The sequence below is a fragment of the Pygocentrus nattereri genome, chromosome 10 (assembly GCF_015220715.1).
Source record: "Pygocentrus nattereri isolate fPygNat1 chromosome 10, fPygNat1.pri, whole genome shotgun sequence".
In the NCBI taxonomy this organism is placed as follows: domain Eukaryota; kingdom Metazoa; phylum Chordata; class Actinopteri; order Characiformes; family Serrasalmidae; genus Pygocentrus; species Pygocentrus nattereri.
In genome coordinates this window covers 10,438,132-10,453,687 of record NC_051220.1, presented here as the reverse complement: position 1 = coordinate 10,453,687, position 15,556 = coordinate 10,438,132, and the positions used below count along the sequence as shown (strand labels likewise).

At 41.2% G+C, this 15,556-nt stretch overlaps 1 protein-coding gene across 1 annotated transcript; it reads right to left on the bottom strand.

The window, feature by feature from the left end:
* Positions 1-2,688: 2,688 nt before the first annotated feature.
* Positions 2,689-10,163, bottom strand: si:dkey-221l4.11 (claudin-23). Its single transcript, XM_017716771.2, has 2 exons — positions 8,368-10,163; positions 2,689-6,370 (listed from the first exon to the last, which is right to left on the bottom strand). Exons 1-2 carry the CDS (start codon positions 8,614-8,616, stop codon positions 5,933-5,935), a joined length of 687 nt encoding a protein of 228 aa, XP_017572260.1. The 5' UTR covers positions 8,617-10,163; the 3' UTR covers positions 2,689-5,932.
* Positions 10,164-15,556: the final 5,393 nt, after the last annotated feature.

Here is a 15,556-nt window from a genome sequence, read left to right as displayed (position 1 = left end):
AAAAGGAGACAACCAACTTCTAAGACTGAGCTTTGGAGGTGGGTCTACAGATACTTTGAGAAACTGAAAATGTGTCTCCTGAAAAGAATGGAAGCTGGAATGAAGATGGAATACTAACACATCTGATATTATGTCACGTTTGTTATCGTCATCATCACCATCACTTTTATTTATATAGCGCCTTTCCCATGCTCAAGTACGCTTTACAGTCAATACATAATCAACACACAACAAACTACAGAACAAACACACACATTCCACAGCTAGCGAAAGAAATTTCAGTGACCACAGCATAGAGTCACTCAGCTAACTAGCTAGGCCGTAAAGAGACCTAAGAAGCCTCGCAGGCTGAAGATGTCCTTCGCCACAAAGGGGTAGCATTTTCCTGCAGCCGAACACCACCAGTTCAGGCAGCCTCATATGCAGCGTTATCCAAGCGGCAGAGGTGTAAAATTCAGGTCCAGAAAATAAAAAGTCCTTCCCAGGATTTTGTTCCAATGGCCTTCTCTTGTTAGATCAAACCACCAATAGAGCTGTCCAGGCAGTTGGAACAAAATCCTGGGAAGGATTTTTACTTTCTGGACCTGAATTTTACACCTATGCCAAGCGGCTGGCCCGAGAGGCCTCTTAGCTGCGGCGTAGCACTGCTCATGCAGCCAAGCACTACCAGTCCAGGCAGCCTCACAGTGTCAACCAAGCAGCCAGACCAGGTCATGCAATGTCACGTCGTTTAGGTCCCCAGTCCAGAGAGCCCCGGGGCCTCACCACCACCCAAGCGGCCGGTCCTGGCCACATAATAGCAGGGTCACACAAACAGCCAGTTTGTTTGGCACAAAAAACAGTTTTGTTGACACTTCTGTGCATTTTTATTGTTCAAATTGTTCTTGACACTGAAAAACCTCCACCAGTTTTTACAATTCCTGCATAAGTAAGCGGTTAAGATGTAAACAGAGTCATTCAGCGTGGTTTGGTATGAAATGCTCTGTTCTAGAGAAACTTGTTCACAGTGGTGGTGATAGGAACCAGACGTCCACCTCTAAAACCTCCCTCACAGAAAGTTACGACATGTAATAGTTATTAATACTCTGCCTAAAGACTGAGACTCTGTTTTAAGATAGTTTTGAAAAGATTCTGGCCTTAAAATCCATTCGTGGTGGAGGGATACATGCATGGCACTGTGAGGCAAAATAGTCCACAAAGAAAACTTATCTCAGATTTTCCACTATTTTCCATCTTCAACATTCCATATAAAACTCAGAAGACACGTGTCGGTTCACTGGTGGTTTTGGATGGTAAATAAAATGTCTATATTTGAGTTGTAGTCATGGAGACCCCTGGTTCCTATGACCACCACTTTAAAGAAATCTCCACAATCAACCATTTCACATGAAACATTAAATGCCTGAAATAAATGAAGGGTTTTCTCTGACTTTTGCAAAAAGGACTGTAGTTTGTGTTGTCAGGACTATGGTTTACAGCCTTGTCGGTGAAAAATGTTCTGTTTTTGTTTCTTTGGTACAACTAATGTTTGTAATTTCAGTCAACGGTAACAACAGGACTACTAAATCTCGTCGTGATTGGTGGTAATGGGTCAGTCTTGGTAGGTCTCCATAATCAACTCGCTCCATGTTACTGCAGTGCATGTAAGCCTTCACCCACAAGACAGTCCTTTGTTCCTCAGAGCAAGTGATTAACTGACACACTGAACAGACTGAACTTCAACTTGACGTCCAGGCCGTGTTCTGATTGATAATAAACAACTGCTGCACTATAAAAGCAGGCAGGGCTAAATTGCTGTAGGCAGAATGAGCGTGGCTAAGCTGCTGTAGACAGAACAGGTAGATATTTCTTGGATACTGGATGGATACTGAGATTAGGTATCAGCATACACACATGCACTGTGCATGTATGAATACACACATGAATAAACACTGTCCTTTTATTTGATTTCATTTCGTTTAGCAGTTATTCACTGTAACACTGATATGACACAGGTGCAGCACTTTACAACAAAAATACATACATATGCATTACTTACCTTGTTTATGTGTTTTTTTAAACACATAAACAGTCTTCCCTTCACGAGAGCCATGAAGTTTGTTAATATTTCAGGTGCTTCTTTTCTAGGAACACCACACATAATCATACTGCCGTATGAACTGTTACTGTCCTGAAACAAATACAGCTTTGAGTTTATCTGATTCAAATGTGTGCATCAATACAGTTGTCACGATTGGCCCTTCCCAGTCTCCTCATGTGCTTTTGTTTACCTTTTAGTCCTGTCATGTGCTTGTTTTGTGACCCCGCCCCTGATTGTTCCCACCTGTGTTTCCACCCGTCCCTCTTTAACCCTGTTTGTATTTAAGCCCTGTGTTTGCCCCTTGTGTTCGTTGGGCTTTGTTTGATATGATTCACATTTGATGTAAGGCTTGTGTTCGCTGTGTATGTATTGTTTGAAGAGTTTTTGTTAAGTGTTTGGACTTCTGTGTTCCTTGTCATGTCTGTCCCTCCTGCTCTTCGTGTTGGTTACCTGAACCTGGACTGTATGGACCATGACCCTGGATTTGCCCCAAATAAATCTCGCATATCTCAGCACAAGCGTCCGCCTCTTCGCTCCACATCACAACAGTAAACTAATATCAACATAATTAGTCAGAAATAAGTCACCAAAATGCAAAATTGTATTATTATATTTAATTAATGCAGACCTGATACACATTTGAACCAAGCAAATGCACATGACTTTATTTCAGTGTACTCAGTAACACTTTTAGATGTATTTCTTCATTTAATTGAGCTATTAACCCATTTATTCCTTAATTAGTCACATGACCAGAGCCATGAGCTTCAAGCATGTTCCTGAGAATATCTGCATCAAACTTTACAAAATGTACTAAACATGTTATAATACAGATATAACCACCATAGTTGGTGGAATTAATCTTTAAAGGGCCTACTGTTAATAAATTAAAATGATTGTAGTTCATTTTATTTCTCGTCCAATTGGGTCTAATTTCTGGCTCTGTAGTTCCCCACCAGATACAGCTATGGCCAAGAATAACAGTTATACTGATTTCTATATTAAAGCTTATAGTAATTCTTGCACTTACTTAGCTGTAGAAAGTTTGGGATTAAATGGGTTAATTAATACCCTGTAAGCTTTGCATGTTGATAGCGTCTGACAAATCAAACACTCCTCACAATGAACATCAGTAAAAGGCTCTCAGAATAAGAAAAATAGCCTCAGTACAAAAGCACATCACCACTAAACAAGCAGCTTTAGCTTCACAGTTGGACTCTATAATAACAACAGTAAAACATTAATGAAGTAGACCATCAGAAATAAAAGCAGCTTTGATTTTGCAGCCCTCAATTTAGATTGAAATTCCCTTCCCCAGGCTCCGCCCACAGTGTGTTCCTCCATAGTGACTGTTGTGAGTTTTGACAAGCTTTAGAGGACACTGGTAAAAATCCCATTAAACCTAATAAGAAACTCTAAATGTAGGTATTGTGATATAAACTGAGTCTGTTCTACAGTTTCTCATTAGGTTGAATGAATAACTGTCTCTAAATGTAGGTATTGTGATATAAACTGAGTCTGTTCTACGGTTTCTCATTAGGTTAAATGAATAACTGGCTCTAAATGTAGGTATTGTGATATAAACTGAGTCTGTTCTACAGTTTCTCATTAGTTCGAAGGGGATTTTTACCAGGGCTCTGTAAAGCTTGTCCAAACTCACAACAGTAGCTAGGAAAGAATGCATATGTGGATGAAGATAATTGAAAATAAACACTGTAATTAATTGACATTCATCTGTGCGCTACCTCCCAGCATGTTACAGCTACTTTCACTGGCAAAGAGGGCAGCGATGGTATAAAAACTAGGAGCTACATAAACACAAAGCAGGCCACATTGTTCAGCCTTACTAAAAATGCAGCAATTAATCTAGGATCAGTGTTTTTTTTGCTCATATGCACCGCCCTAATTGTTTGACCCCTTGATTTGTAGATAGAAGTGACCTTGCTTTCTTTATAGGTTTGCAATAACTGATCATATTACTGCCTGAGCAGTTTATATAGAGAAAAATAATATTATGATAATATTACAGAAATATTTGTGAAAAAGAAATTCAGGTTTTTCCAGGCATTCCTGGCTGTTCCTTTAAAGAAAATGTTTTATTGTCAAATTATTTACGTGCATCTTATTTTTGGACACTCAGGAAATCATTAATGACTGACCATCACACCGAAAACCCACATTGGAGACACACGTGAAGTGGCATGCAGAGAGTTTACAGCTGCTGAAGTTGCTGCAGCAGTTTTGGAAAGTAGTGATGAAGATAACGGAGCATCTCAAGTACATGTTATATGGAGACCCTTTAAAGGAGAATGTAAGAAGATATGCACAAATCGAGAGAATGACCTCAGAGCCCAGAGGGTTAATGTGTTAATAACTTAACATATTAAAAAGATGTCATTATTGCAAACCAACAAAGAGATCACTGCCATTTGAAAAGAGGCTGATCAGAATCAATGAAAGCTGAAAAACAGCCCAGTGCAAGAGGCAACAGATGACATTTCTGCTAATCTTACTGTAAAAAGCTTTAAATATAGGCCCATCAGGATCCTTAGCATTAATATAATGTCAGGTACTTTAACTACATCCAAATGAGCAGATGTTCAGGCCACCTGTCTATTATGTGTCTGCAGCACACTTTGCTCTGTCTTCATTAACACATCATTAAACATCCATTGCTTCTGGTGGGGCCCGGAGACGGACGGGTTCTCCTTTTGAGTCTTGGTTCCTCTCAGTGGTTCTTCGTCATGCACTTAGAGATGTTTTACTGCCTTACCTTATTAGGGGGCGCTCACATTTTTGGACGAGCTGCTTTGGGACAACATATGTTGTAGAAAGCGCTACATAAGTGAAACTGAATTAATTAGCCTTTAGCATTTAGCCCTCTGTAGGGAGGCAGGTGGTTACAGTACTGTCAGTGGGAAGAGTCCATTTTTCCTCCAATGATGCATCCAAAAGTTCCCTTTGCTGCATTCCGGACAATCAGAAGGCCAGAATATCCAAACTGCCACCAGTGGGACAATACCCAGCATTCCTGCCAGAATTCAACAGCCACAACTGATTATAGTTCGCAGAGAGGCGGCGATGTGATGTCAAGCCATATCGTTAGTGGTAAACACTTGTTTTGAGACAATTTAAAGGCATTAAAATCCATGGTTGATTCAGATTTCCTCCGTGGCAGAACAATACAACCTTTTATGAGTGGGTTTGATCACTAAGCCAACCATTTTCTTCATCTATATGCAGAGAAGTATGAGTCAAGCACTGAATACATAATGTAAACATAAATAAACAAACCAGTGCAAACATGTGGAAGAGTTGACTGACCTAAAGGAACTGTACTTCTTATATATTACATAGTGAGCTAGTTGTTGTTGCAGTCGTATGCAAAAGTTTGAGCACCCTCATTGCAAATTTTAATGCACAATTTCTTTTTATTTGCTAAGTTTCATCTACTGTAAAACAAAATACATGAAATGTATTTGTATGTAAGTTTTGTACAGGCCACATTTAATGTTCAAAATTTCAGATTCAGCAAATAAACAGTAAGTGTGTATTAAAAGGTGCAGGATGTGTATTATTAATTAATAACTTGACCAGGGGTGCCCAAACTTTTACATATGACTGTATGTTAACATTGGGCTACACGTGGCTACTGTTGTGATCAGAAGACCTGTGTTCTGTGATAGTTCAGTTTAGATTTGATACAAAAACCTGATCAAATGTGTTGTTTTTCTTCCAAGATCCAGCCCAACATTATCTCCTGGTATGTTTTCCAGAATTCTTTGAGGTCAAAAGTCAAGAACTTTGCAGGTCCTGCCCTGTTTGGAGCACAGTTTTTCTCCAAAGCTACATCTAGTAGCTCACCTCGTACGCCTCTGCCCTCTCCGTATCTGCCCGTTTGGGGCAGGATGGGCACTGCGGGCGCCTGAACCCAAACAGCAGTGCCACCCCCCCAAGCACCTGCACCCACGCCCCCACCCAGCCGAAATAGAGCGACCCAGCCGGTCGCAGAGTCAGGCTAGGCAGCTTGTGGATGTTTAGCCCCTGGAATTCGGACATTGTGGAGGCCAGCTCCACTCCAAGCTCCTGCAGGTGATGAGTATAGATTCCCAGAGCTGCCAGGCCCAGCACGCCCCCCAGTGCAACCAGCAGGCCACCAGCACCTGCAACATTTCTGAGGGGAGTCTCCGTCCAGCAGCGCAGACCGATGCTGGCCAGTACGATCCCAGCTCCACACAGGAAGAGGGAGGACAGGACCAGGCCCTGGGCCGCTCGGACACGGGCATCACGCTGGGAGTAATAATAACGATAATGTTAATAATAATTGCAGTAAACGTTTGTTCAAAAGTCTCTAATCAGTATTTTTAATTAATTTATAATCAATTTGGTTATATCTTATATGATGCCAGAACTCTATGACTTTCATATGGGTCTAAATAAAAGCTGTATTAAATCAAGAATTATTGCTGTGTCATTAAAAATATCCATACATTATATTTCAATAGTAATGAGATTTTAGTATTTTAATGACAAAAGCATCACCAAATAGATTAATTTAATATATTACTATTATTTTGTACAACCCCAATTACAATGAAGTTGGGACATTGTGTAAAACATAAATAAAAACAGAATACAATGATTTGAAATCCTTTTCACCCTATATTCAATTGAATACACTACAAAGACAAGATATTTAATGTTCAAACGGATAAACTTTTTTGCAAATATTCACTCATTTTGAATTTGATGCCTGCAACACGTTCTAAAGAAGTTGGGACAGGGGCATGTTTACCACTGTGTTACATCACCTTTCCTTTTAACAACACTCAATAAGCATTTGGGAACTGAGGACACTAATTGTTGAAGCTTTGTAGGTGGAATTCTATCCCATTCTTGCTTGATGTACATCTTCAGTTGCTCAACAGTCCGGGGCCTCCGTTGTCATATTTTGCGCTTCATAATGCGCCACACATTTTCAATCTAAGACACGTCTGGACTGCGTGCAGGCCAGTCTAGTACCCGCACTCTTTTACTACGAAGCCACGGTGTCGTAATACATGCAGAATATGGCTTGGCGTTGTCTTGCAGGGACGTTCCTGAAAAAGACGTTGCTTGGATGGCAGCATATGTTGCTCCAAAACCTGTATGTACCTTTCAGCATTAATGGTGCCTTCACAGATGTGCAGGTTACCCATGCCATGGGCACTAACACACCCCCATACCATCAGAGATGCTGGCTTTTGAACTTTGCGCTGATAACAATCCAGACAGTCCTTTTCCTCTTTGGCCTGGAGGACACAATGTCCATGATTTCCAAAAAAAATTTGAAATGTGGACTCGTCAGACCACAGTCCATCTCAGATGAGCTCGGGCCCAGAGAAGCCGGCGGCGTTTCTAGGTGTTGTTGATATCTGGCTTTCACTTTGCATGGCAGAGTTTTAACTTACACTTGTAGACGGAGCGACGAACTGTGTTCACTGACAATGGTTTTCTGAAGTGTTCCTGGGCCCATGTGGTAATATCCATTACAGAATGATGTCATTTATTAATGCAGTGCCACCTGAGGGATCGAAGGTCACAGGCATTCAATGTTGGTTTTCTGCCTTGCCGCTTACTTCCAGAGATTTCTCCAGATTCTCTGAATCTTTTGATGATATTATGGACTGTAGATGATGAAATCCTTAAATTCCTTGCAATTGCATGTTGAGAAACGTTGTTCTTAAACTGTTGGACTATTTGCTCACACAGTTGTTCATAAAGTGGTGAACCCCGCCCCATCCTTGCTTGTGAACAACTGAGCCTTTCAGGGATGCTCCCTTTATACCCAATCATGACACTCACCTGTTTCCAGTTAATCTGTTCACCTGTGGAATGTTCCAAACAGGTGTTTTTTTGAGCATTCCTCAACTTTCCCAGTCTTTTGTTGCCCCTGTCCCAACTTCTTTGGAACGTGTTGCAGGCATCAAATTCAAAATGAGTGAATATTTGCAGAAAACAATAAAGTTTATTCGTTTGAACTTTAAATATCTTGTCGTTGTAGTGTATTTAATTGAATATAGGTTGAAAAGGATTTGCAAATCATCATATTCTGTTTTTATTTATGTTTTAGACAACGTCCCAACTTCATTGGAATTGGGGTTGTATCATTTAATAACTTCTTATTGTTCTCAAAAATCTTAAAATCCTAAAAACATTCCTTCATGTATCTGGTTTATAATATTTCTGTCTAGACAGTATATATATATATATATGACAATAATTATTAATATGACAGTAGTCCTCACCTGGTATGGTCCAGACACTGGCCAGCACTCTCTGAGCTCAGAGTGCGCCACCTGCAGGCAGCTTTCCCACAGGCCGTCTGAGCGAAGGAGAAGGAGCTCCGCCCCTTTGGCTCCACCCACAGCTCTCCCGACTCCACCTAGCCGAGCTTGCCCCTCCCTCCACTGAGGTGTGATGGCTGCCGTGAACACCAGCACCAATCCCAGTGGGGCGAAGACGATGCCTGTCACCATGGATGCTGGGGTGTGCATTGTGGGTAATGTAGTTTTCCAGAAAAGGAGTGCTGAGCTCAAATGGTTATATAGGTTTTAGTAAAGAATGGTAATGTAGTTCCCCGAAAAGAGCTGAAAAGGTTATTTGAGGTTCTCTTAAGTATCATGGGTTGTAATCTTATAGCAAAGCATAATAATCGTTTTTTGAGTAGATTTGATCGTCTTGATCCATGTATAGAATAGGAGGAAGGCGATGTAGTCCCCCCTAAAAAGCAAGGCTGACTTTAAAAGGATTTCAAGGCTCTACTTTGTGGACATTTAGGCCTTAAGAACAAGAGTGAGTAATAAAGTTCCTTTGAAAATGATGCTGAGTGTCTTCCTCCTTATACAGTCATTAGAGATGGTAATGTGGTTTCCTTGAAAAGCAAATGTTGAGCTCTTTGGATGGTGATGCAGTTCCCTGGAAAAGGGCCGTTGAGCTGAAGAGGATGTTCTATTTTGTCCTGCTCTTATACACTAACAGAGGGCAGTAATATAACTTTTTTTGGTCAGGGTGAAAATGTAGCGTGTAATCGTACTGCTCTTCATACAGATAGATAGCTCCCTTAATGCAGTAATCTGGGCTTCTCAATAGTGTCCATGGTCCTGACAGGTGGATACTGTAGACCCATAGAAGAGGAATATAAAGCTATAAAGGCTACTTTGAGATTGTGTCCAGCTCTTACTATGGAAAAAAGGGATGATCAGTTGGTTCTTTGGGTTTATGTGTCCTGCTGTTTGGACAGGTGGTTCCTAAGAGCAAAGATTGTCCCTAGAAAAGCATTTTTTCCGGATTCCCTGCTTTTCAAATGAATGATTTCCCAGAATAATTGTTGGGATTTACAGATCCTGCTCTAATGGAGGATCGATATGCAGCTCCTCATAGAAGTGGTTAATGTAGTTCCTTAGAAATAGAGTTGCTTTGAAAGGTTATCACGATGGCAGTATCCTGCTGTTTTGATGGTAATGGAGTTCCCTGGAGAAAGAACGTTAAGCTGGAAAGGTTATGTTGCTTTTCAAACAGATGGGTGATGTAGTTCCAAGTCTTTAGATAATAATGTTTCTCCTCAAAAAATGAAATTTGAGCTCAGAGTGTCGGATTTCTGCTCTTCATGTGGTAATGGAGGATTCAGCATCAGTTCAGAAGGTAACCTAGTTCCCAGGAAAAGGAACGTTGATCAAAAAAGATGATTGTTTTAGCGTCCCACTCTTTGAATGCTTGGATCTTACGAGAAACCGCGAGTAACGTAGTTTCCAAGAAAAGTCGTGTTGAGCTAAAAAAGGTTTTTACGAGTTTAGCGTCTTGCCATTCAGGCTAAACGACATCAGAAACAACAGAAGCCTCGAAGACCAGGAGATGATCACGCGCAGTCCGTGGAGAGATGACTCCAGATGTTTCCTGCTCCAAGGCGTTCCCAGTCCAGATGAACTTCTTCAAACACTTGAGATAGAATTATTCGATTTCCTTGGTGTCGGGATGAGTGCGAGTTACTGTTGTGTGTATGTGTGTCTGACTCCATCGGTCTGTCTCGGCTCCAAGCTCACACACAGAATGGCTCCAAGCATCCCCTGTTGCCCTTGGCAACCGGCAGAGTGGAGCTGAACGTCTGCCTGTTGCTAAGAGACGGCAACCTGGACCATCCTTCGGCTCGCTGACACATTTAGAGGGTTCGGCTGTGTATTTGTGCGTCCTTGTTTCTCTGGGATTTATTACTGAGGTCAGCTTTCAGGACTGACCTTGATGTTGGTCAACACAGGGAGGGAGCATGTGCATCAGTGTGCCGTCTGAATTCTGAAACAGGTTGCATCCCATAGAGATGAAGACAAAACAATCTGACGTCGGACACAGACACACATTCTTGCAAGCAAATGAGTAAGCCTCGCTCAGCTCGAAGCCAAGGGCAGCAAGGGTGGGCTGCAAAAGTGAAAGAAATCAGGAGATGGAAGATGATGTTTGGAATGTCCTTCATAACCTCTAACTTGTTTACAGATGGAAAGGAAAAAGGACACCTTAGAATAGACTTATGAACATCTCTAATCAGTCATTTCTATAAAACATACATATGCACTAAATTCATTTACAGTAAAAGTCAGAGACATAAACCAATCATGCATAACATTATGACCTGTTGCTGTGGTGAATAAGATCACCAGTTGCAGTAGATCTAAGTGCATTTTTCAGATAATTTTAGTGCGCATTATTTATTACTTAACATAAATGTGACCACCTCCTTGTATCTGCGCTCATTGTTTATTTTATCAGCTCCACTTACTATATAGGTGCACTTTGTAGTTCTACAGTTACAGACTGTAGTCCATCTGTTTCTCTGATACTTTGTTAGCCCCCTTTTACCCTGTTCTTCAGTGGTCAGGACCCCCATGGACCCTGACAGAGCAGGTACTATTTGGGTGGTGGAACATTCTCAGCACTGCAGTAACACTGACGTGGTGGTGGTGCGTTAGTGAGTGTTGTGCTGGCCTGAATGGATCAGACAAAGCAGTGCTGCTGGAGTTTTTAAACACTGTGTCCACTCACTGTCCACTCTATTAGACAAGGAGGTGTTCATAATGTTAAGCCTGATCAGTGTATATTTGTTCAATTTAGTCAAAACGTCCATTCAGTGAAAATCATTAACATTTCAGGAAATATTTTTGAGGGTATGAGATACAAAACAATTCACTTCCATAAGGAAGGACAAAGTCAAAGAGTTCATTATTAGAAGCTACAGAGAAAATGGGGCTCCTAACAACCACCTGGAAGGTCTGGTAGATACCAAAACTGCCCCATCAGATAAACAGCACTTAAAGCTTTCATCTTTGAAAATCAAGCTGCTTCAGATCTGAACACATCCACAGGGGTTTCTGTCCATCCTTCCACTGTGAGAAGACCACTCAGCACTATGGGTCTGAAAGGATGTGTAGCTGTCAATTAGACCTCACTGAGAAAAGGAGACACATCAAACAAAGAAGCTGAACAATGGACTGACCACCCCAGAGTCCAGACCTCAACATCACTGAATGGGTTTGATTACTTCAGAAAACAATCAACCAACTTCTAAGACTGAGCTTTGGAGGTGTGTCTGCAGATTCTTTGAGGAACTGAATATGAGTGCTTATCTGTCAGTCTGCTGCCCAAAAACTGCAGCTTTAATTAGAAAAAAACAGGGCTAAATCTGAGCTTTGGTTGCTGAGGTTAAAGTCAGGTGGGGTTGGGTGGATTCATGTGACAGTGTGACATTTGCATTATTAAAACAGCATATTAAAGTTTCGTCACCTTGTCACTGATGGTACAGCACAGCCAACACAGAGTGTTAATTACCAAACCCTGAAGTGCAGCCCGGCGCCATGGCAACCCAAAACAAACATGCTGTGTTAAAGAGCCTGAGAGACACAGGATATTAATCTACTCACATTCTAATGTTTTCATGCATACAGATATTAGATCATCATGTCTGCTTGGGTTCCGTCACAGAACGTGTCCTGTCAGTTTGGTGCAGTGATGAAAACATTGAGAGGAATCTATGGATACTACAGCACATACAGCACCATTTATCAGACAGTACAGGGTGTGTCTAATAAAGTGGCCAGTTAGTAGAAGCACAAGTTAAGTATATCTAATAAAGTGACCACTTAGTGGGCATGGGGTAGTGTAACGTGGCCAGTGAATTTTAAACTGTTCTCTCTCTCTCTCACTCATTCTCTCTCTCTCTCTCTCTCACTCTCTCTCACTCACTCTCTCTCTCTCTCTCTCTCTCTCACTCTCTCTTTCAAACTCTCTCTCTCTCTCTCTGTTGTGGAACAGCACTAGGGTTAAAAATAACTTGGAATTAAGAACTAACAAAATAGACATGTGGAAAAAGAGAGAGACACAATGTAAAGAGAGAGAAGAAAGATAGAAAGAAACAGTAAGCGAAGTGAGAGAGAGCAAGGGAGGAGAATGAAATTAGTGTAATTAATTCCTTTAATAATTCCCCCTGACGTCAGTCGTTAGTCATGAGCGCCACACGGAAACTGGAGTAAAACAACAGACACAAAGACAAACAGCAACACATCCATCCATGACCAGATAGTTATGATTTTATCACATCATCTGTGAAAACAAAACAAAGCAGTTTGGCCTCAGCACCTGATGTACTCTTATTCACCTGATGACGTGGTTTTGGGTTTTTTTTGGAAAAGGCATTACACGTCTACTGTACCGATAAGATATGTAGCTGAACAAAAGCAACAAAGGAATGGCACGTCTTAGTCCATCCAGCATCCGTCAGCATGAGAACTAAGAGGCTGGTACAAATTTTCCATTCTACCTTAAATATAACAGATGCATCATTTAAGGCGGAATGGAAAATTCAGATAAGAACCTGCACAGGAACCTAAGTTTGATCGGTTCTGTTATTTTCTTTTTAGATCCTTTTGGATCCTGTTGAGAACACTGAAACGGATCTTGCAAGGCCTCAACGATCTTCAGGGTCCTTGGAGCCCCCCCTGCACTCCTGCTACAAGACCACAAACATAATATTACATAACAGAGGTATGGACTCGAATCATATGACTTGGCCTCGAGTTTGACTCGAGTCACAAATTTGACTTGAGAAAACTGACCTTGACTTTGACTCGGACTTGAAATTTGTCATTCCACAATAAATGGGGCAGCAGTCAGGTGCCGGAATGCCCAGAAGGGTTCTACTGTTACAAGCTTGACACCATAACAGAATGGGTTCGTATATAGAACCATTTTCAAAAAGGTTATGTATCGAACCATCTACAGCACAGTCTTAAGAACCCTTTGATGATGCAAGGAACCCTTTAATCATGCAAAGGGTTCTTTGAGTGCTCATGGCTTTTTAGAACAATTTTCTATACTAAAGAACCCTTGAAGGACCATCTTTTTTACAAGAGTACACTCATAGCAAAAAAGCATTCTATATCGTACCAAAAAAGGGGTCCTTTGCTTACAATGGTAACAATGGTGGTACCATATTTGGGTGCCATATAGGACCGTTTTCAAAAAGGTTATGTGTAGAACCATCCACAGCACATTCTGAAGAACCTTTTGATAATGCAAAGAACCCCAGTGAGTGGAAGCACAAGTTAGGTGTTTCAAATAATGTGGCCAGTTAGTGGAAGCACAAGGTGTTTCTAATAAAGTGACTAGTTAGTGGAAGCACAAGGTGTTTCTAATAAAGTGGCCAGTTAGTGGAAGCACAGGGTGTTTCTAATAAAGTGGCCAGTTAGTGGAAGCACAGGGTGTTTCTAATAAAGTGGCCAGTTAGTGGAAGCACAGGGTGTTTCTAATAAAGTGGCCAGTTAGTGGAAGCACAGGGTGTTTCTAATAAAGTGGCCAGTTAGTGGAAGCACAAGGTGTTTCTAATAAAGTGGCCAGTTAGTGGAAGCACAGGGTGTTTCTAATAAAGTGGCCAGTTAGTGGAAGCACAGGGTGTTTCTAATAAAGTGGCCAGTTAGTGGAAGCACAGGGTGTTTCTAATAAAGTGGCCAGTTAGTGGAAGCACAGGGTGTTTCTAATAAAGTGGCCAGTTAGTGGAAGCACAGGGTGTTTCTAATAAAGTGGCCAGTTAGTGGAAGCACAGGGTGTTTCTAATAAAGTGGCCAGTTAGTGGAAGCACAAGGTGTTTCTAATAAAGTGGCCAGTTAGTGGAAGCACAGGGTGTTTCTAATAAAGTGGCCAGTTAGTGGAAGCACAGGGTGTTTCTAATAAAGTGGCCAGTTAGTGGAAGCACAGGGTGTTTCTAATAAAGTGGCCAGTTAGTGGAAGCACAAGGTGTTTCTAATAAAGTGGCCAGTTAGTGGAAGCACAAGGTGTTTCTAATAAAGTGGCCAGTTAGTGGAAGCACAAGGTGTTTCTAATAAAGTGGCCAGTTAGTGGAAGCACAAGGTGTTTCTAATAAAGTGGCCAGTTAGTGGAAGCACAGGGTGTTTCTAATAAAGTGGCCAGTTAGTGGAAGCACAAGTTAGGTGTTTCTAATAATGTGGCCAGTGAGTGAAAATACAAGGTAGGTGTTTCCAATAAAGTGGCCAGTGTTAAATAATATTTGACGTTCCGGCACGTTTTGGGCTATATTTATTTATTTATTAAATAAATAAATCGAGCCATATTAATGTGCAGCAGAAAAATGTATCGACTACAGAAATGCAGCAGAAATCCGAATCTCCCCAATTACGTTAGCTGCACTTGAGGCCTCATGACTCACATTGTCTTCAGCGTCTTGAGAGAAACACTTCCTTGTGGGGGACGTGGGCTCGGCCTCTGAGACTTCATCTGCTGCCACGTCTGATTGTCAGACAGCCTGCAGCAAATAAACAGAGTTTCTTTTCATACCCATGAAGAGTTCCCCTGTTTATGATCATTTACAGGCTCATAATATTTGTCCCTGATCAAATTACAATCGCTAATAAAAAAGCCTCCTGATAAATCGCTCTCTGGAGCTCCTAGAGTTCCTGCACTGCTGCTTTTTGTTTTTCTAATAAAGCAATAAGCCACAAAAGACTGTGTGCTACTGCGATTTTAGGTGGGTGTTATTAGGCACAATGCAAAGCAGAGTAAAACCCCCTTTGCCATAATAAAATCACTGTAATGGTTTTATAAAACAGCGGCCAACGTAAAAAGTATTCCCTCAAGAACTATAGTACCTTTAGAGTACGGCATCTTGTCAATCAACCATAGACTCCTGAATGAGGAGAACATTCGGTCGCCCTTCACTGTATATTGTAGTCATTTCACAGTGGTGGACAGTAACTAAGTAAATGTAATTCGTTAGTTTTTCACATATCTGTACTTTACTGAAGTATTTCCATTATTGGAAATATCTGACTTTTTACTCCACTACATTTTGAGAAATCTGTCGTTCCTTTTGGTTTCTGTGTGTATAAAAACGTAACATGTCAAAACAAAAGAAGCGCAAAGCCAGAGCACCAATCAGGG